Source organism: Bufo bufo, chromosome 5 (assembly GCF_905171765.1).
Source record: "Bufo bufo chromosome 5, aBufBuf1.1, whole genome shotgun sequence".
Lineage (NCBI taxonomy): Eukaryota > Metazoa > Chordata > Amphibia > Anura > Bufonidae > Bufo > Bufo bufo.
Genome location: NC_053393.1, coordinates 246547772 through 246569652, shown reverse-complemented (window position 1 = coordinate 246569652; position 21881 = coordinate 246547772). Strand labels below are relative to the sequence as shown.

The following is a 21881-nucleotide window of genomic DNA, read 5'->3' as shown; positions in this document are numbered from 1 at the left end:
AAGACAGGCTAAAGTCCATGCTGATGTAGCCATGTTCTACAGTCCCGGTGTGGGAGATCAAAGGACAATCTGGACCGAAAGGTAGTCCCCCCAAGTTACCGAGAAGGTAAGTCTACAGCAGGACCATTGTCTTAGAATGGACCACGCAATCTGCACTCAGCGGGAGGACAGAACGCGGTAGACTCGGTAAATAGGCACAGCTAATACAGCCAGTGTGAACAAGGGAGACAGTACGAGGCCAAAAGGAACACCGGAACCATCCACATGAACAACCATGCTCTCCCCAGAGGGGAGGACAGTGAAGGAACAACCTCTGAAGTCTGGCGGGACAGAAGCCACATCGGAGTGATCTGTACCGAGCGGGAGCCAAACAGAGCCGGCGAGATAAGGTAGTCGAGACAGAGGCCGGCATAACCCCCTCCAACCGAACGGAGGAGTGGGCAACAGGGAAGCCATAGGACAGCTCAAAAGCAGAACCCTGCTACACTGTGAGATGCCCGGTTCACCGCCTCGCAGAAGGCGAATACCCTGAAGAACCCAAGGTGGAGGTCCTCCGACCTGGGTAATCGAGCACCCAAGCGAATTTGGGTGACCTTCCCGAGAAAAGCGGCCCGCACCTGGTAGCAGATCAGACTGAAGCGTAGAGGCGCCAAGAGGAAGGACTCATACCACACTACATCCGAAGAGGAGGAAATTGCAGCAGGCAAGGGAACCGCAGTCCTGCCAGAGCCAACGAAGAATTCGAGGGGCGCTCCAGACAACAGCACTCTCGACCATGTGACCACTAGCGCAGGGAAACAATACCGCGGAAGGACGAATGGGCACGCATCTAGGAACCACAAACACTCCCTGGGATGAATGGCCAACTAAATGAATGAGTACCACCCAGCTCCGTGCAGCAGAGAGCAAGTAGAGCCCGTCCGGGTCAGGTGGACAGAATGAACTCCTTAGAGACGAGTGCAAGGCTTGCGGCAAGCATCGTATCCCAAGAAAACAAAAGTATGCCGCAGGAAGCAAATGAGGCATACGTACGAGCAGCCTGTAAGCAGTGAGAAGGCCAACCCACCTACAGGAGGAGAAGGCATACACGGCCCAAACAACGCACAAGAACGTCCACTCACTGCAAAAAGGTTAATTCAGCGAAAAAGGGGGCTCGCCACAGAGTGCCACAGCATGTACGTAATTGCAAAGTGCAACCTGCAAGGGAGTTATGCACAAGCCTAGTATAGCATGCGATGGAACGCAAGCAGTCCACCCCGAAAGGGGGGAAATTGTATCTGGCAAACTGCAGTCGGCAAGAGTGCAAAGGCCGGTCCCAAAAGGGAGTGATGCCTAAGGCCGTACCTACTTCAGAGAAGCAGGACATACCCTATAATCCAGCAGGAACGCAGGAGGTCCACCTAGTGAAAGGGGAACATGCACAGGGTTATCCTAGCATTAAGTGAGTGTGCAATAATACACCCAACACTGACTTAGCGAGAGTGCAACTACTCTGCCAATGAAGGGGGACATGTACAAGTCCAGCACAGCCATACAAGGACAGCCGTGAATCTCATGAGCGTGCCAAATTCTGCCCATGGAATGTGGGGTGGTCACGCACAAGGCCAGCACCGTATCCAATGGGAGTGCAAGCGTTCCACCCATGTTAGAGGGCCATGCTCATGGCCAGCAAGGTATCCGGTGAGAGTGTAGCATGCCGCCCAGAAAAAAAGGGGGGGGGGTAATGCACATGGCCAGCATCTCATCCAGGGAGAGTGCGTGCACCCGCCATGTATGGGAGTCATACACATGGCCAGCAACGTACTGGTGAGAGACAAACACAGTCAGTGAGAATGTGTGTATGTCGCCTGAGGAAGGAAGGCATGCCCATGGCAGGCAGCGAATCCAGCGAGAGTGCGTACACCGCCCACGGAAGAGGGGTCATGCATATGGCCGACAGCGGATCCAGCGAGAGTGCAAGCACCCCGCCATGTATGGGGTACATGCACATGGCCAGTAACGTACCTGCGAGAAAACAACCACAGACAGAGGGATGAATGTATGCTGCCTGAGTCATGCCTATGGCCGGCAGCGAAACCAGTGAGAGTGCAGCATAGTAACATAGTACATAAGTACATCATAGCCCATCAGAGAGAGTGCAGCGTTCCGCCTATGGAAGGGGGTCGTGCACATAGCCAGTACCGTATCCGGTGAGAGTGCAGTATTCCGCCTAAAAAGGGGGGTCATGCACATGATCGGCAACTAATCCAGTGAGAGCGCTGCGTTCCGCCCATGGAAGGGGGTCACGCACATGGCCGGCAGTGAATCCAGTGAGAGTGCAGCGTTCCGCCTAGAAAAGGGGGTCGTGCACATGGCCGGCAGCAAATCCATAGAGAGTGCAGCATTCCGCCTATGGAAGGGGGTCGTGCACATGGTCAGCACCGTATCCGGTGAAGGTGCAGTATTCCGCCTAAAAGGGGGTCATGCACATGGCCAGCCAGGGAGAGTGCAGTATCCCGCCTAGGAGGGGGGGATGCACATGGCAGGCACCATAACTGGAGAGATGATGAATGCTGCCTACGGAAGGGCCGCATGCACTTGGCCGGCGCCGTATCCTGGAAGAGGGCAGGAAAACCGCCTAAAAGGGGAAATGCCCTAGCAGCGACGCAGGTTGGGAGCGCAACACTATGCCGCCTGTGGAAAGAGGGCATGCAGACATGCAGCACTACTGATGAGGCTGCAGCGTCCTGCGCAGTCCAAAAGAAATCTGTTATTATTATTAATATATATATATATATATATATATATATATATATATATATATATATATATTTATTATTATTTCTTTTTTTTTTTTTTAAAACACAGCCTCTCTGAGGCTAAAGGGGGCCACCATATAGGGGCACAGTAGTCAGGAAAAAGGGGGGCCAGCCATACAGGCCCATTGGGATCCGGCCTGTACCCAAAGGGTTAACATGGATCCGGCCTGGAGGGCGGCGCTGCGATCCCCTGGGGGCGGAGGAACCTCCCGGCGGGAAGAATTCGTGCCTGGAGAAGTTCCCGCCCCCTCCACCAGAGGCCGGAATTTTGCGGCCTAGTAGGCCGTGAAGCCGGGGTCTAAATTTTGCGGCGCCCGGTATGTACCGCCGGGACCTGAGGCGGAGCGGCGCATCAAACCGGCCGCGGGTGCCCACCCCGCGGGCCGGTCGGAATTGCGGCCCAGCAGGCCGCGAAGTCTGGGCCAAAATTTGCGGAGCCCCACCGACCGGCACCGACGGTCGGCCGGGGCCTGCTGGGCCTTGAAGTCAAGCCCAAAGCCGGCCGCGGGAGCCCACCCCGCCGGCCGGAAGAGTCAGGGGCCCAGAATGGCGGCTTGCCGGCCGCGGGAGCCCACCCCGCCGGCCGGAAGAGTCAGGGGCTCGGAATGGCGGCTTGCCGGCCGCGGGAGCCCACCCCGCCGGCCGGAAAAGTCAGGGACCCGGAATGGCGGCCTAGCAGGCCGCGGAGCCTGGGCTAAGATTTTTGCGGCGCCCGGCCGCACCGGAATACCAATGTCGGCCGGAGGCGAGGCCTTACTCCAAAGCCGTCAGGAGCCTCAGGCCTGGAGCAACACTCCGGTAGGAGATGTACCGGGTGCCTGTGCTGATAGAGAAATAAACTATGTTGCCGCTTCTGTAGCTGGCTGTGGAGACAGCCACTGGCTGCATGTCTATGGGAGCCAGGCAGGGGGGGGGGGAGGCAGAAGGAGATTGCCGCTCTGCGGCACCCCAGGGGCCAGCATAGATCCAGCAGGGGACTAGAGGCCCAGTATGGGGGTCAGGCACGCAGGAGACCAGGGTGGGGGGGTGGGGGACGTAGAGCTGGAGAAGCCTCTCTCTTACCACAGCCGTCTTCACCCTCGGTCCATTCCAGCAGGGTCGCCCCTTCAGCTACTGGCACCGTAGTGGCAGGACGCTGGAAGAGGGACTTGGCGTGCGGGCGACCCTGGCACTGGCGGGATGTAAGGGAGCTGGGCTGCCCTGATCCACCTTGTCTTCTGTGGGGGAGGCAGCAGTGCGGGTGACCGGCACTGGCGCAGCTCAACCCCGGGAGAAGCAGAGAGGTCTAGTGCGTCTCTGTTATCCCTGATGATCTGGAACAAAAAGAAAAGAAAAAAGTAAAAATCTAAAATTTAAACAAGGAGAAACCAGCCCTGCAGAGCAGGGAGTGTCTTGCCTCCTTGGACACTAAGCAAAAAACTAGGGCAGTCTCTCTCTCCAGGCTGAGGGTATAGCTGTGGAGGAGGGGCTTAACAGTCTTCACTTAGTGTCACGCCTCCTAGGGAGATGAGCTATACCCAAGGTCTTCTGTGTCCCCCAAGGAAACTGGGCGAGAAATACGGTACTTCTCTACTGTAAGAATAAAGGCCAATGCATGCAGTGCGTCACGTTACCGCAAAACGAACACGTTAAGTGACCATGAAGAAGCATGCTTTTCATATGCTTCACTATATGGCACGCAACGCACAGTTAAGGAGCGGCAATACTCATACTTTCCATTGTGTTGTGTTCCGCTGTTACAGGGAACGCAGCGCCCATGGTTAACCTAGCCTCTCACTGTCAACTGATTAAGTAAATATGTTTTTTGCAGGACTAGACACTTGTATAACTGAAGGGAATGGGTAGTCAATAGTTCAAGACTGAAGCTGTAAACCATTTGAAAAACTTCTGTCATTCAGCTAAGGCTATAAAAACTTGTAAACTCCGATTGTTAGCTTAAACTTGCTTATGGGATTCTACTAGGGAAATCCTGTTTTACAATAAATGCCCCTTCCTGGATCCTCCCACTGCCCGATCATCAGCAGAAGATCATCAGCTTCCTAGCCAGTAGTTCTGTGGTAATGACATGTATGTTGCCTTTCTTTCCTCAAGGAATGTATAAAATACATTGGCATATTAAATACAGAGGAGTCGGAAGTACCAAAAACTGAGGAGTCGGAGCATTTATCTACCGACTCAACAGCCCTGAATTTCATTTCATTGGATAGGTGAGAAGTGACTGTGCTTTCAGTAATATGTGTTTTGGGTGTGAAGTGAACCCCCCAGTTCTGATGCAGAGTTTTAATCTCTCAGCTCTGCAGATGAACCTGAATCTTCACCCTCTCAGTCACTGACACAGTGTAACGCCGCCATGCCCTGCTCTGTGCACTCAGGTACAGTAAGTGTCTCTGTCTCAGCTTCATGCACTGATGTAGACACACATTGTTTGTCCTGCTTTACACCGCATCTTAGCTGTAAGGACATTACTCTTCTAACTGTACTGAGAAATCATGACATTTGCAATTTTCACAATGACCACTAGACGTCGGTAAACTCTGAATTCACATGTGCAAAATTGGTGTGCATTTCAGCTTTACTGTAAAAAGGGATTGTAATTATAGTAATAAAGTAACCATATTTAGTATAGTGAAATCTATGGGCCAAATAATGATCTAATGTAGCACCAAAATACTGTCACATAGTGGCCAAATGATATTTTTGCACAAAGGGCGCCACTTAAAGGGGTTTGTCAGGTTCTAGGTATTAATGACCTATCCTCATGATACCTCATCAATGTCATATTGGTTGGGGTCTGACAACTGGCACCCTCAGCTGTTCTCAGCAGCCTCCTGCCACCAGAATAAACACAATATATGGAACCAGAAAGCTCCATCCACTGTGCAGTGGCCATGCCTGCCAATCTCAGCTTCCAACTCAGACTGAGTTTATAACATCTATTCATGCGAGTATGCAGCTTACAGCTCCTTACCTTAGTTTCCCTTCCCATCATATATTCAAACATGACTTTTCTCAAATACTCAAATTCTGTTGGCTCTCCAAAAAGAGACACATCAGTGTACCGGTGATTGACATCTGTAGTAAAAATGAAAGCTTTCATTACAAAATACAGCTATTTAGATAAAAGAACACTAAACATAAAAAATACATAAAAATTTCCCTGAACTTCCTCCTTTTTATCACCTCCTTTACCTTTTGTCCTATTCGGTCTCATAACAGTTTAAACAGATGTGTTCCAAGAGGTCATCTCCTCCATCTTTAGCCAAGCCTCGGCCCTTCCACTGGTCTCCAGCCAAATATGGAGCACCAGGAGAACCCCTTTGTTCTCTGCAGGATTTCTACAAGACTGTTAGAATCATGCAGAAAGTTCTGCAGTCTGACAAACAATAAGGTTGAGTATAATGTTCATTGACTTTTAGCATTCATTTCTAGGTTTAATGTTCCCTTAAAGGGCTTCTGTCAGCCCACTAAACCGTTTTTTTTTTGTTTAATAATAATCCCTACACTGCGATCTCTGCATACATAAGTAAAATAATAATTTTCGTTCAGTAGAATTTGATAAAACGCTATTTTTATAATATGCAAATTACCTTGCTACCAGCAAGTAGGGCGGCTACTTGCTGGTAGCAGCCGCATCCTCCGATCCTAATGACGCCCCCTCCGCATTGTGATTGACAGGGCTAGGGAACGGAATCGTTCTCTGCTGGCCCTGCCTGTTTTCATTCAATATCTGGCGCCTGCGCCGTGGCCGTACCTATCTTCAATCTGCGCAGGTGCACTGAGAGGCGGCCACTCACTCGGCCGCTCGCTCCTCAATGCGCCTGCGCCGGGTGTAGATGTGACGTCATCAGCGCAGTCGCATTGAGGATGGAGCGGCCGAGTGAGTGGCCGCCTCTCAGTGCGCCTGCGCAGATTGAAGATAGGTACGGCCACGGCGCAGGCGCCAGATATTGAATGAAAACAGGCAGGGCCAGCAGAGAACGATTCCGTTCCCTGGCCCTGTCAATCACAATGCGGAGGGGGCGTCATTAGGATCGGAGGATGCGGTTGCTACCAGCAAGTAGCCGCCCTACTTGCTGGTAGCAAGGTAATTTACATATTATAAAAATAGCGTTTTATCAAATTCTACTGAACGAAAATTATTATTTTACTTATGTATGCAGAGATCGCAGTGTAGGGATTATTATTAAACAAAAAAAAAAAAAAACGGTTTAGTGGGCTGACAGAAGCCCTTTAAGAGGTGGGTTTCACTGCAACCATGAAATCGGGTCAAGCTAACAAGGGATTAGACCCTGTTTTAGGAGCTAAGGCACAATGAAATCAACAGTTCTTCCGCATGTTAAATTATTTTCTACTGCCTAAACCCCAGGTCTGTGTGACAAGGTGATTGTAATATATACACAGTCGAGTCACAATATTCTGACCACTTCCTACTTTCGATGTCCTCCTCATGAAGGAAGTCAGATGTGAGCAGGCTTGGTGATACATAAGGCGATAGATAGGCTGTCTGCACACATATACCTTGTTGCTGTCTTGTGCAATTTATCAGCATTGGAAAAAGGGACGATTATTGGCTTTTGGGCCAAGGGTGGCAGTATTTCTGAAACTGCGCAGTCTGTGAACTGTTCATGTGCTGCTGTAGTGAAAGTGCATCATGAGGTGACAATTGGCACCACTGCAAATAAGCGAGGGCAGACCGACACACTACGTTGAAGCCACTCACCAGCAAAATGAAACAGGGGCTACCAGACATGCGTCTAAAACAGTTCAGTGAACCCTACTGCATATGGGGCTCCGAAGCAGACAGATGGTCTCTGCAGCTCTGCTAATAAAGTTGCATTGGCAAAAATGCCTTCACTTTTCGTGGTATTATTGAGGTCCTCTGATCAGGAAAGGGTTGCCTTCTCTGACGAGTCATATTTCCGTCTTATAGAACAGATGAATGTTGGTGTGTCCGGCGAGACATCAGAGAACAAACACCCTGCAACCATTGCTGGAAGAACACAAGCTAGTGGTGGCAGCGTTATGTTCTGGGGAATTTTTCATGGCATTCTCTGGACTCACCCATACATGTGGAAAGCACTCTCAATCGATTTGGGTATAAATTAATCCTTGCAGATTATGTACAATGCTGATTGTCTTCCCTGGGATGGATGGTATTTTCCAGCAAGACAATGCAACATGTCTCACAACTGGAAATGTCCAGGATTGTCTGGAAGACCATGACCAAGACTCTCAAGTATTGCCCTGGCCTACTAATTCCCCAGACTTTAACCCAACTGAGTATCTGTTGGGCCACCTCGATAATTATGGTCTCTCTATGGATCCTTCCCCATGCACCCTCCAGCGGCTGTGGGAAGCACTGCAGTCAGCATGGCTCCAAATACCTGTGACAACCTACCAGGACCTAACTGAGTCACTCCCAGCCTGTCTAGCTGCTGCCGTGCTGCACACGGTGGTTACTTTGGATATTAGCTGGGGGTCATGATAATGTGACTCTACTGTGTATAAAGGTCTTAAAGGCTGTGCACACTTTTGGGGGAATTTTTTTTTAATGATTGCAATGTACTCATTTTGAGCTAAAATCATTTTTTAAACTGGTCTTTATTAAAAATATGGAGCCCTTTTTTTCTGTACAGCCTTGCGTTACTCGAGTAGCGGGATCAAAATTTTCTCTTTTCGTCAGCCAGCTCACCTAACAGGCTCCTTATCTCTGCTATGACATTATAAACATTCATTATAGCTCAGTTCTTAACTTACTGATAAGAATGCATCTTAAATAAGTGCTTATGACCTCTTAGTAAATTAGAGATAAGGGTTATTAGATGACCAGCACAAAGTAAAAGTACGATTCAACAGTTAACCCTTTGTGACACAACGGCTCAATATTTTTATCTCTGGATTATTTGTATTTTCGTATTTGTATTGTTTTATTGGTTTTATGTACCTGCACATGCACCTTACACTATTGAATGGGTCCCGCCATCGACTAGGAATCCCTGTCCTCCGTTGTGGAAGCTCAGGTGTTGATTAATTAAGTAATTATTGCGATGATGCGGCTTCCTGTGCACATTTGAATGTGCCGTGACCCCGTCAAGGGTGGAAAGCCAGAAGAAACGCACACACGCGCGAAACGGCTGTTGCTTGTTAATGCTGTGTTTGCACCTCATGCACCCCCCTCCTGCCCTGGAATAAAGTGTACCCTCTACAATCGGTGAGTGCCGCTCGTTTTGTTTGCTCCTTCGTTTGAAGCCTTTGTGACACAACGGCTCAATATTTTTAATAAAGACCAATGAAAAAAATTATTTTTAGCCCAAAACGAGTAAAATGCAATCATAAAAAAATTGCTTCTGAAGGAGTCCATAGCCTTTATAAAGTACATTAACACATAACGTACATCATTTGCATTAAGGTGTTGTATGGGTAGGCTCAGGGGCGCCATTTGCTCCATACACAGCGGTGCTGACTGCATAATATTCCAGCCTTTATAAAGATGTTGTTGAGTTTTCATGGGTTTCCTGGGCAACCCCTTGTCTTATGTCCTTATCACCTAATCATTTTAGAGCATAACAAAAAAAATCTGTATAAAACTACAGAAATAGATGGTGGTTAGCTCAAATTTCAGCATTCACTAAACATCTGAAATGCAGTAGAGTCAAGTTATAAAACAATAGCAATGTAAAAGATTCCCACCTTTATACGGAGTACTAAGAGGAGTGACAAATACACCACGTGAGTAGTTTTTTAACTGATCCTCCAAAGTGTTAAGCTGTGCAAAAAAAAAAGAAAAAAAAAAGGTAGCCATAAGAATATCCTACATTCAAATTTCTGCTCAAGACACTGGTCTACTTTAAGATTTATAATGCTCTCTAGTAAACACACCTAGCATTTATTGACCAAAGCAATTACTTAAAGGGGTTCTGCACTTTGTTTAAACTGATGATCTATCCTCTGGATTTGATCATCAGCTTCTGATCGGCGGGGGTCTGACACCCGGGACCCCCAACGATCAGCTGTTTGAGAAGGCAGCAGCGCTCCAGTAGCGCCACGGCCTTCTTACTGTTTATCGCAGGCCCAGTGACGTCACGACTAGTATCACTGGACGGGGCTAAGCTCTGTTCACTTGAATGGAGCTTAGCCGCGCCCAGGCCAGTGATACTAGGCTCCTGGAGCGCCGCTGCCTTCTCAAACAGCTGATCGGCGGGGGTCCCGGGTGTCAGACCCCCACCGATCAGAAGCTGATGATCTATGCAGAGAAAAGATCATCAGTTTAGACAAAGTGCAGAACCCCTTTAAAAAGCTATAACAAAAAAGAGAAGAAAATATTGCTAGTACATAACATTTTACATTTCTGCGGGATGCAGTAAAAAGCACAAACAAGTGGAGGAAGCAATGGAATTTCTTACACGGCTGAGCTTCTTCAGACTAGAAGTCTATGCTGCGTAACATTCTAATGGGGGAAAACTGTGCCTGTAATCTTCTTTATCCGCTTGTATCTTTACTTACTGATCAGAATCCAATGGAAGCCACAGCTATCCAATAAATAACCTGAGACACAAGCACATCTAAAGGGCCAAGCAGATATCAGCAGATAAGTTTGTACACACCATCTAAATTTTGTGACGTATTACACTGTAAGCCTATACAATGGTATTCGTCAGAGTCTTCCATCAGAGGTTTAAGTCATGCAAAACACACAACATAAGCATCTGACCAAAGGTTTAGTTGCAATATGAACAGAGCTTTAAAAGGGATTGTCTGGTTTCCGATACTGATGACCGATCCTCAGGATAGGTCATCGATATCATATCGGAGGTGGTCCGAGAACTGGCACACATCGATTATCTTTTTGAAGAAAACAAAGAGCCCCTGTGAAAACAGAGTTCTCTTCACTGTGAGTAAAGCTTCTTTAAGTGAATGTGACTGAGTGTAACTACAACCGCCCCTTCCTATTGAAGTGAATGGGAAGGAGGAGGTGTAATTACACCTGCTTGCCGCTGGAATGCCAACGGCGAGCAGGTAAACAGTGAAGAGAACGCAGCACTCTCAGCTGATCAACGGCAGTGCCGGCAGTCGACCCCCACCGATTTGATATTGATGACCTATGCAGAATAATTTACACATACCATTAAATCAACGTCCACACATAATCCAGACAAAAAGACCCAAAACACCTCACCTTTTCTTTAAGCTCCTGCTCTTTCAGTTTGGATTCATTCAGCTGTGTGGTTTTCTTTGCCAATTGTGCCTAAAGAAGAAACACAGAAAAAAAAAGTCTATACCCAACAAACACAAAAAAAACCCCACTGAAATACTTAGAACTGCCTAGACTGGATACAAGAGATTTATTTTCATTTATATAAAACCTGGAAAACCTCTATCATGTATACAGTATGTTTTTTACAGCTTTGTGTTACTTACTCAGGTCAATTATTCTATTATATCCAAAAACAGTCGCCACAAGGAACTGAGGCAACACCCTTAATCATCTCTCTATGGAGACAAGTGATCTCTCGTCTACAAATAGATTCCCTCGTTGTGGGCAGCAGAGATGATCTGCTGCCCAGGAACAAAGATATGGTTGTCAGTATAAAGGATTATTCTTCCTGATGAACGACCATTTGCTTGTCGCTAGCACCTTTACATGGGCCACTTTTTAAGACTGAGCATTTGTGTAAAGGGGCCTTTAAATGACCCAGACTGCCATGCAACAGAAATGGGCTTCTTTTTTTCTCCACAGCTCAAAGACTCCAATAGAGCTGTTTATTTCTACATTTAGTTTCTTCACAATTTTAGCTGCAGCCAAGCTACCGTAACTTGCTGTATGTAGGTCAGGGATCCCTGTTCTAACAGAGGTGGGGGTCACAGAGGTGTATATGGGAAAACTGCTTTCATTTAGAATTTAGTCTGTGTTCAATGAATAAGATGAATTAAACAAAATAATACATTGCAACTGGATCTTACTTGAATCTTCACATGATCGGGGTACTAAAAAAGAAGAAAACAATAATGTACTTGTTTTATATCACACATTTGTTATATAATGTTCCTACATACAGTGGATATAAAAAGTCTACACACCCCTGTTAAAATGTCAGGTTTCTGTGATGCAATAAAATGAGTTTTAATTAATAATAATAAAAGAGCATCATTCCAATTATTTCTATGATATTGGTTAATATGCCAGATTTGATTACAGGCAGACCTATCCTGAACATAAAGGTGAAAGATGTTCAATTGATATAATAGAAGGCAGAGACTCAGCACTTACGTTTTGATGATGTATGCACGTGTGGAGGGTTCAATATCCTGAAGGATATCTGATGACTAACCCTTTACTTACCCCTACATGACCCTAATGCTTTCTCAAGTAGGCTGCTAGTATATAGGACAAGATGGATTGTCCTGTGGATGGTGAATTCCGATATGGAATGTCCAAAAAGAAATGTCCCGATGCGTTTCCCCAAGTACAACGACTTGGTTCGTCAGGGGACTTTGTTGATATTCCGTAGCCGAAGGATGGTGGCTACACGTTCTGGCGGTAACAGAGGCTGATGATACGCAACCTCTACTGCCTTCTGGCAGAGTTAAAATAGCAGGCCTTTTGGCGCCATCTATGTAGTAACGCCCCCCATCGGTGGGTGTGTTGGTGTGCCGGTATTTTTATTGGTGCATGAGCGCTGTCCCTCACGCGGTATAACACACCTATTAGCCGGCCTCGCTATCCTCTGTATCTCCGATGCTCTGCGTCATGTCCGGTCACATGATCGGGAGCCCTAGTCGTCACATGGTCATGGTTTCCTGTCTGTGGAACGCATATGCGTGCCATTGGTTTTTCATGACACGCATAGCCTACCACTGATCCTCCTTCTTCACATAGACGCTTAGTGAACAACTCCAAGAATTTGCGGAAGAGTATTTAAACTAGGAAGGGGGGGCAAAAGAGTGAAAATAAAAGAGTCCAATTGCCCCCCGAAACAATGCCAGAACAGGTCAGAAGCACAGAGGTTAAGAAATGATAAGCTCAGAGTCCTGTCTACAAATGCTCGCAGTTTAGGTAAAAAAATCAATGAACTTGGGTCAATAATGGCATCTGAGAATGTAGATTTAGTGGCTGTTACGGAGACATGGTTTAATGAAAGAAATGACTGGGACATAACCATACCAGGGTACTCTTTATACAGAAGAGACAGAGAAGGCAAGAAAGGAGGAGGAGTGGCCCTGTATGTGAAAGATAGCATTAAATCTAACCTAATACAAGTTGGTGCGGCCAACAAAGAGTCAGTTTGGGTTACGTTGCAGTTTGCTAACCATGCAGTAACTCGTGTAGGTGTGATATATAGACCACCTGGTCAAGTTAAAGAACTAGATGATCTACTAGTTGAAGAAATAGCTAAAATGACAATGAAAGGAGAAGTTATCATTATGGGAGATTTCAATCTTCCAGATATAAACTGGAAAACCAAAATAGCAAGTTCTACCAGGAGTACAGATATTCTAAATTCCCTACTGGGGTTATCTCTACAACAAGTGGTTGAGGAGCCCCAGTCCCACCACACAAAAACAAAAGTTTTAGATTTTAGAAAAACAGACTTTTCAAAAATGAAATTAGTCATAAATGAGTCCTTATCAGACTGGAACGGATTACATGGAGTCCAGGAGAAATGGGACTACTTAAAAGGTGCATTATTGAAGGCAACAGAAAATTGCATTAGACTTGTCAGTAAAAACAAAAAAAGGAGGAGACCACTGTGGTACTCAGCAGAAGTGGCCCAAATCATTAAAAATAAAAAGCTAGCATTTTGTAATTATAAAAAAACCCAGAGCAATGAAGATAAGGAAATCTACAAGATTAGGCAGAGAGAGGCCAAGCAAGTTATAAGAACTTCTAAAGCGCAGGCAGAAGAAAAACTAGCTCAGTCTATGAAAAAAGGGGATAAGACATTCTTCAGATATATAAATGAAAAAAGGAAATTAAAACAAGGAATAACTAAATTAAAAACAAAGGACGGAAGGTATGTAGAAGAGAATAAAGGGCTAGCCGACTGCCTTAATGAATACTTCTGTTCAGTTTTTACAAAAGAAAAAGGAGAAGGACCTCCACTAGAAAGAATGACTAATAAATCGTTTGATGCATGTATCTTTACAGAGGAAGATGTTCTAAGTTTGCTGTCTAAGGTGAAGACAAATAAGTCACAGGGGCCTGATGAGATACACCCAAAATTATTAAAAGAGCTTAGTGGTGAGCTGGCAAAACCGTTAACAGATTTATTTAACCAATCATTAGTAACAGGAGTCGTCCCGGAAGATTGGAAATTGGCTAATGTCGTGCCCATTCACAAGAAAGGTAGTAGGGAGGAATCGAGCAACTATAGACCAGTGAGTCTGACATCAATAGTAGGCAAATTAATGGAAACCCTATTAAAGGATAGGATTGTGGAACATCTAAAATCCCATGGATTGCAAGATGAAAAACAACATGGGTTTACTTCAGGGAGATCATGTCAAACAAATCTTATAGATTTTTTTGACTGGGTGAATAAAATAATAGACGGTGGAGGTGCAGTAGACATCGCATATCTAGATTTTAGTAAGGCTTTTGACACTGTCCCTCATAGAAGACTTATCAATAAACTGCAGTCATTGAGCATGGACTCCCATATTGTTGAGTGGATTAGGCAGTGGCTGAGTGACAGACAACAGAGGGTTGTAGTCAATGGAGAACATTCAAAACAAGGTCATGTTACCAGTGGGGTTCCACAGGGATCTGTACTGGGACAGATTTTGTTTAATATCTTCATAAGTGATATTGCAAAAGGCCTCGCTGGTAAGGTTTGTCTTTTTGCTGATGACACAAAGATAGGTAACAGGGTTGATGTTCCTGGAGGGAAACGCCAAATGGAAAAGGATTTAGGAAAACTAGAAGAATGGTCAGAACTATGGCAACTGAAATTTAATGTGGATAAGTGCAAGATAATGCACCTGGGGCGTAAAAACCCAAGGGCAGAATATAGAATATTTGACACAGTCCTGACCTCAGTATCTGAGGAAAGGGATTTAGGAGTAATTATTTCAGAAGACTTAAAGGTGGGAAGACAATGTAATAGAGCAGCACGAAATGCCAGCAGAATGCTTGGATGTATAGGGAGAGGTATAAGCAGTAGAAAGAGTGAAGTGCTTATGCCGCTGTACAGAACACTGGTGAGACCTCACTTGGAGTATTGTGCGCAGTACTGGAGGCCATATCTCCAGAAGGATATAGATACTCTAGAGAGAGTTCAGAGAAGAGCTACTAAACTAGTACATGGATTGCAGGATAAAACTTACCAGGAAAGGTTAAAGGACCTTAATATGTATAGCTTGGAAGAAAGAAGAGACAGAGGGGATATGATAGAAACTTTTAAATACATAAAGGGAATCAACTCGGTAAAGGAAGAGAGCATATTTAAAAGAAGAAAAACTACCACAAGAGGACACAGTTTTAAATTAGAGGGGCAAAGGTTTAAAAGTAATATAAGGAAGTATTACTTTACTGAGAGAGTAGTGGATGCATGGAATAGCCTTCCTGCAGAAGTGGTAGCTGCAAATACAGTGAAGGGGTTTAAGCATGCATGGGATAGGCATAAGGCCATCCTTCATATAAGATAGGGCCGGGGGCTATCCATAGTATTCAGTATATTGGGCAGACTAGATGGGCCAAATGGTTCTTATCTGCCGACACATTCTATGTTTCTATGTATCGAAATATTATTATCTTATATTAACTATAAGTAGAGACTCTGCAACTAGAAGCCAGTACAGAGAATTGTATTGGAATCGCAATATTTACTCGATATTTTGGAGATTGATAACTAGTAGTGAGATGTCTTTAGACTATTTGAGCCTATTCTGGCTCCGATAGCAGCTGGATTCATAGTCATATCTATTTTATTAGTGGATCCCATGTCTATGGCACAGAGAACATAGAGGCATAACTGAAAAGAAAGGGAGAGATTGGTTTAGATGAAACATGTATGTGAAATTTGTTCATTCAATCCCAGGGGATGGATGGTTTTGAGTCTATAGATCCACTGGGCTTCCTTTCTTAAGATTCTGTTGTCCCAATATCCACCCCTAGGTGATTGCCTTACCACCTCCACCACTTGGAATTTCAAAGTTTTTGCATCCCCATTATGGTATTCATTTACATGACGTGCTATTGGTTTTTCTCGTTTATTCCTGATATCCCCCAGATGTTCACATACTCTTCTTCTAAATTCGGGTTTGGTTTTCCCAATGTAGTTCAATGGGCAGGTGCAGGAACACATGTATACTACTCCTTGGGTGCGGCAGTTAGCGAAATCATAGTTTCGATATACTCTGCCCGTGCTGGTACTAGAGAAGGAGTTGGATTTAAGTATATATGGGCAGCACACACAGTTGTTGCCACATTTAAAAGTTCCTGGGGGTCTGTTTCCAAGCCAAGTAGGGTCACTAGGTGGTTTTTGATAATGACTATGTGTCAGTCTATCCCGTAGTGACCTACCGCGTCTATATGTGATGGTAGGGGTGGTTGGTAAGAATTCAATTATATCAGGATCAGAGAGTAGAATATCCCAGTTGTTATTTAGGATATCTCTTACCCTCCGATTTTGCTTGTCATATGTGCCAACAATTCTGGTTTTGGTATCAGTCTGACATTGGGGGACCTTTTTCACAAGTAAAGAATGCCTATCTCTTTGGTCGGCATGCTGAAAAGCCGCCCTTAATGTCTGATCGGGATAGCCTCGTTCTTGGAATCTGCCACGTAGATCTGCGGATTGTTTGTAGAAAGCGGAATGTGATGAACAATTCCTTTTCATCCGCAAATATTGGCCTCTGGGAATACCTTGTTTTAGGCTCAATGGATGGTAGCTATCCCATTGAAGCAGACTATTAGTGGAGGTCGCCTTCCTGTATGTCTCAGTGTGTAATACACCCATATGTTTAGTTATACGTACATCCAGGAATGCCAAAGTGTCATGGTCAATCTCAGATGTAAATTTCAGGCCTATCTCGTTGATGTTCAAATGTTTGACTAAGTCCGAGAACTCCTCTCTGCTGCCGTCCCATAAAATGAACACGTCATCAATGTATCGGCCCCAATATAATATATTGGAGGCCCATTGACGACATGACTCATTGAATACCAGCGTGTCCTCCCACCAGCCCAGGAACAGATTAGCGTAACTGGGCGCACATGGGCTACCCATCGCTGTGCCCCTGAGCTGGTGGTAGAAACGTGTTTCGAATAGGAAGTAGTTGTGAGATAGAATAAACTCCAAAACTCTGATGACAAATTCAGAGTGACGCTGGTATTGGACACCACGTGTACTCAAAAAGTGTCTTGTCGCGGTAACCCCCCAATGGTGTGGAATGCTGGTGTATAGAGCTTCCACATCAATGGATGCCAAATAGATGGTATCCGCAACCTCGACACTCTCAATTTTGAGCAATAAATCTGTGGTGTCTCTAATATGGGACGGCAGAGAGAGCACAAACGGTCTCAGGACCCTGTCAACATAAGAGCTGACACCATACGTGATGGAATTTATACCATAAACAATCGGTCGTCCTTTTATGGGTGGGTAACCCTTGTGGATCTTGGGGAGGGCATAAAAGGTAGGGATTTGAGGATGGATTGATAACATATAACCCATTTCGTCCTTAGATATTAGTTTCTCATCGAGTGCCTGAATCAATATGGTCTCAAGTTCCATATTGAATTTGATCGTAGGATTTGTTGGTAATGTGGCATAACATGTGGTGTCATTGAGTAGACACAAACACATGTCCCGATATGTACTGTGGTCCATTATGACCACATTACCACCTTTATCAGATGATTTTAGTATAATGTTGGGATCCTTTTCCAACTTTATAAGGGCCTGCATCTCGTTCTTACTTAGATTGCTGATTCTAGTATTTTGTACTGTCTCTAATTTGGTCGGTCACCAGTTTACAAAACAAATCTATAACTATAGTGTCCTGAGGGGGTGGGGTTCTTGTACTTTTTCGTTTAAGATCAGTGAAAGGCCCTAAACCACGAGTGGTATCGTTGTCGTCTAATAGGGAACTCAAGGTCCGTACCCCCTCTAGATCGGATCTGGTGATACCTAGTTTTTGGCACTCCTCTTCGTCGTGAGTTTTGAAGAACTTTCGCCATTTAAGTTTACGGACAAAAAGATTGATGTCTTTGATCCACTCAAAGGAATCAAAATTTGTGGCTGGAACAAAGGAGAGGCCCCTACTTAGGATACTCCTCTCCTGTTCACTTAGGATTCTGTTCGTAAGGTTAATGACTTGATTTTGGGAGAGGGTTATTTTGTCCGGATTCCTCGTTGCGAGGGGATGAGTTCCCTGTCTCTTAACTGGTATGGGAACTGATTTCCCCCACTCGTCATTTCTAAAAAAGTGTTTTGGGTTGCCACTGGATTTTGGGAACCAAATGGTATTAAGGATGAGGAGGAAGAGCAAGCCGCGGGTAAGTATGACTGATCCCCTGATCGTGGTTGTTGATTTTGGTAAGGGATACGTGAATATCCCCGATTTGTTTTTCCTGGCCATTTTTTATTTCTACCTCTTCCCCTACTATTACCTCTACCCCGACCGGGTGGTGCCCCTCTCTCTGTGTCGGAAGATTCAGGGTCAGTGGAAGATATATCCGTTTGTGCAGATTCCTGGGGATATGTTTGAACAATGTTGAAGGCCCGTTTGTCACGAAATTCCCCTAAATCTCGGACAAATTGTCTATGTCTTCTATCTTTGAGGATTAGCTGGTATCTCTCAATATTTGTCCTTGGTGTGCTTTCCCGTCGCCCAAATTCAGGATCTGCTTTATGATTCAGGGCAGATTCAATCAATGTATTAAGGCGATTAGAGGCTTTTTCTAAGATCAAGCGTTCCTCCTCTAATAGAATCTGCATAAATCTGATTGAGCTTGAAATTAGCTCAGTCTCCCATTTTTCTATTAGTTGTGCCGATCTTGACCGTTCGGCGGGTACTACATTAACCCTAAGTCCTTTTGGTACTATTCTATTTTTTATATAATTTTCCAGTGATTGGCATTCCCACCACGATTTTAGGTGATCCCTATATGCCTCATAGAGGTCCTTAAAAATGGTTTTTAATGATGTTTTTTTGTTTTTTTAATAGGTAGCTATATAATTCTGTGATATTATTTGATGATAGCGTACCACTACAATATATGACACTGTGATTGTGTAATAAAATGAGACAAAGATAAATCATTTCAGAACTTTTTCCACCTTTAATGTGACCTATAAACTGTACCACTCAATTGAAAAACAATCTGAAATCTTTCAGGTGGAGGGAACAAAAAAAAAACTAGAATAATGTGGTTGCATAAGTGTGCACACCCTCTTATAACTGGGGATGTAGCTGTGTTCAGAATTAAGCAATCACATTCAAAATCATGTTAAATAGGAGTCAGCATACACCTGCCATCATTTAAAGTGCCTCTGATTAACCCCAAATAAAGTTCAGCTGCTCTAGTTGGTCCTTCCTGAAATTTTCTTAGTCGCATCCCACAGCAAAAGCCATGGTCCACAGAAAGCTTCCAAAACATCAGAAGGATCTCATTGTTAAAAAGTATCAGTCAGGAGAAGGGTACAAAATTATTTCCAAGGCATTAGATATACCATGGAACACAGTGAAGACAGTCATCATCAAGTGGAGAAAATATGGCACAACAGTGACATTACCAAGAACTGGACGTCCCTCCAAAAGTGATGAAAAGACGAGAAGAAAACTGGTCTGGGAGGCTACCAAGAGGCCTACAGAAACATTAAAGGAGCTGCAGGAATATCTGGCAAGTATCGGCAACAATCTCCCGTATTCTTCATATGTCTGGGCTATGGGGTAGAGTGGCAAGACGAAAGCCTTTTCTTACGAAGAAAAATATCCAAGCCAGGCTACATTTTGCAAAAACACATCTGAAGTCTCCCAAAAGCATGTGGGAAAAGGTATTATGGTCTGATGAAACCAAGGTTGAACTTTTTGGCCATAATTCCAAAAGATATGTTTGGCGCAAAATCAACACTGCACATCACCAAAAGAACACCATACCCACAGTGAAGCATGGTGGTGGCAGCATCATGCTTTGGGGCTGTTTTTCTTCATCTGGAACTGGGGCCTTAGTTAAGCTAGAGGGAGTTATGAACAGTTCCAAATACCAGTCAATATCGGCACAAAACCTTCAGGCTTCTGCTAGAAAGCTGAACATGAAGAGGAACATCTTTCAGCATGACAACGACCCAAAGCATACATCCAAATCAACAAAGGAATGGCTTCACCAGAAGAAGATTAAAGTTTTGGAATAGCCCAGCCAGAGCCCAGACCTGAATCCGATTGAAAATCTGTGGGGTAATCTGAAGAGGGCTGTGCACAGGAGATGCCCTCGCAATCTGACAGATTTGGAGTGTTTTTGCAAAGAAGAGTGGGCAAATCTTGCCAAGTCAAAATGTGCCATGCTGATAGACTCATACTCAAAAAGACTGAGTGCTGTAATAAAATCAAAAGGTGCTTCAACAAAGTATTAGTTTAAGGGTCCATTCAAACGTCCGCAATTTCGTTCCGGAATTGCGGACCCATTCATTTCTATGGGGCAGCACGATGTGCTGCCCGGATATGGAATTGCAGACGCGCACTTCCGGGTCCGCAATTCCGTTCCCGAAAAAAATAGAACATGTCCTATTCTTGTCTGCAATTGCGGACAAGAATAGGCATATTCTATTAGTGCCGGCAATGTGCGGTCCGTAAAATGCGGAACGCACATTGCCACTGTCCGTGTTTTGCGGATCTGTGGATCCGCAAAACACGTTACGGACGTCTGAATGGAGCCTAAGGGTGTGTACACGTATGCAACCATATTTTATTTTTATATTTTTTCTTCCCTCTACCTAAAAGATTTCAGTTTGTTTTTCAATTGAGTTGTACAGTTTATAGGTCACATTAAAGGTGGAAAAAGTTCTGAAATGATTTATCTTTGTCTAATTTTTTTACATCACAGAAACCTGACATTTTAACAGGGGTGTCTAGACTTTTTATATCCACTGTATACCCAGCAGCTCACCTCTGCTTCTTGAGTCACCTCCTCTTCTTGGCTCTTTGACAGCTCTTCCTGGGTCTTTGACAGCTCTTCCTGGGTCTTTGACAGCTCTTCCTGGGTCTTTGACAGCTCTTCCTGGGTCTTTGACAGCTCTTCCTGTAATTTTTCTAGGTGCTCCTGTAATTCAGTCACTTTAGCAGTCATTTCTTCTTCTCGTGCCTACAACAGGTCAAAACATCTTTAAGAATCAAACATATTTAGGGTGCTTTCACACATTGGTTTTTTTTCTGGTGTTTCTTGTAGCACTTTTTGCTATAAAACCCCCAGCTCTAGATGTTAGCTAAATGCCTAAGGGAAGTATAAAACATAGCACAAATAAGCATCTCAGTTTCCTTGGAAGCATTTTTTTTGGTCTTTGTTCTTATAAAAAAAAAAATGCAGCTTTTGGCGATTTTGATAACACCTTCTCTATAGGTGATAAACGCCATGAAGAAAAAAACTAGTGGTAAGATGCACTGAATGAAAATTTTTTAAAATAAAATAATAATAATAATAAAAAAATGCCAGTGTGTAATTCACGAGTGTAAGGACCCTTACAGGATCCAAAAGCAAGTACTACAAGATGTAAGATAAACTATGAGAAAGTATCCTCCACAAGTCCCACCTCACATCACAGAATTTTTTTTATATATTTTTAAAAAAGGGTAAATTGTATAGAAGATCACAGTAAGAAAGCACACCATGCAGAACCATAGCTTGTACCTCTTGAGACCAAGCAATATAGAAAAGTTTATTCCAATAAACCGAATACAGCTTTATGTGATTGATGAAAATTCCATGTAGCTCCTGCAAAAGTATGTGTGCCATAAACTTTAATGCATAAGCAATGTAAAATTTACGCCACCATCTACACCATGCCCCTACTTATTTCTAACATAGGCTTTATATCTAACAGTCGAGTCATATTTTCTGTCTTCTAGCAGGCATTGACCTTATGC

The 21881-nt window shown here is 44.5% G+C and overlaps 1 protein-coding gene across 5 annotated transcripts in view; it reads right to left on the bottom strand.

Moving 5' to 3' along the window:
• The window catches only part of GOLGA4 (golgin A4), a 156564-nt gene that overhangs the window by 23751 nt on the left and 110932 nt on the right, over positions 1–21881 (bottom strand). For 4 of the 5 annotated variants that reach the window (XM_040433541.1, XM_040433540.1, XM_040433542.1 and 1 more), the window contains 5 exons: positions 20908–21102; positions 11760–11783; positions 10975–11043; positions 9489–9564; positions 5767–5870 (listed from right to left, as the gene is read on the bottom strand). In XM_040433541.1, coding sequence (XP_040289475.1) covers positions 5767–5870; positions 9489–9564; positions 10975–11043; positions 11760–11783; positions 20908–21102 — 468 coding nt within the window. The remainder of the gene's footprint in view (positions 1–5766; positions 5871–9488; positions 9565–10974; positions 11044–11759; positions 11784–20907; positions 21103–21881) is intronic. The other variant, XM_040433543.1, reaches the window with a different exon arrangement.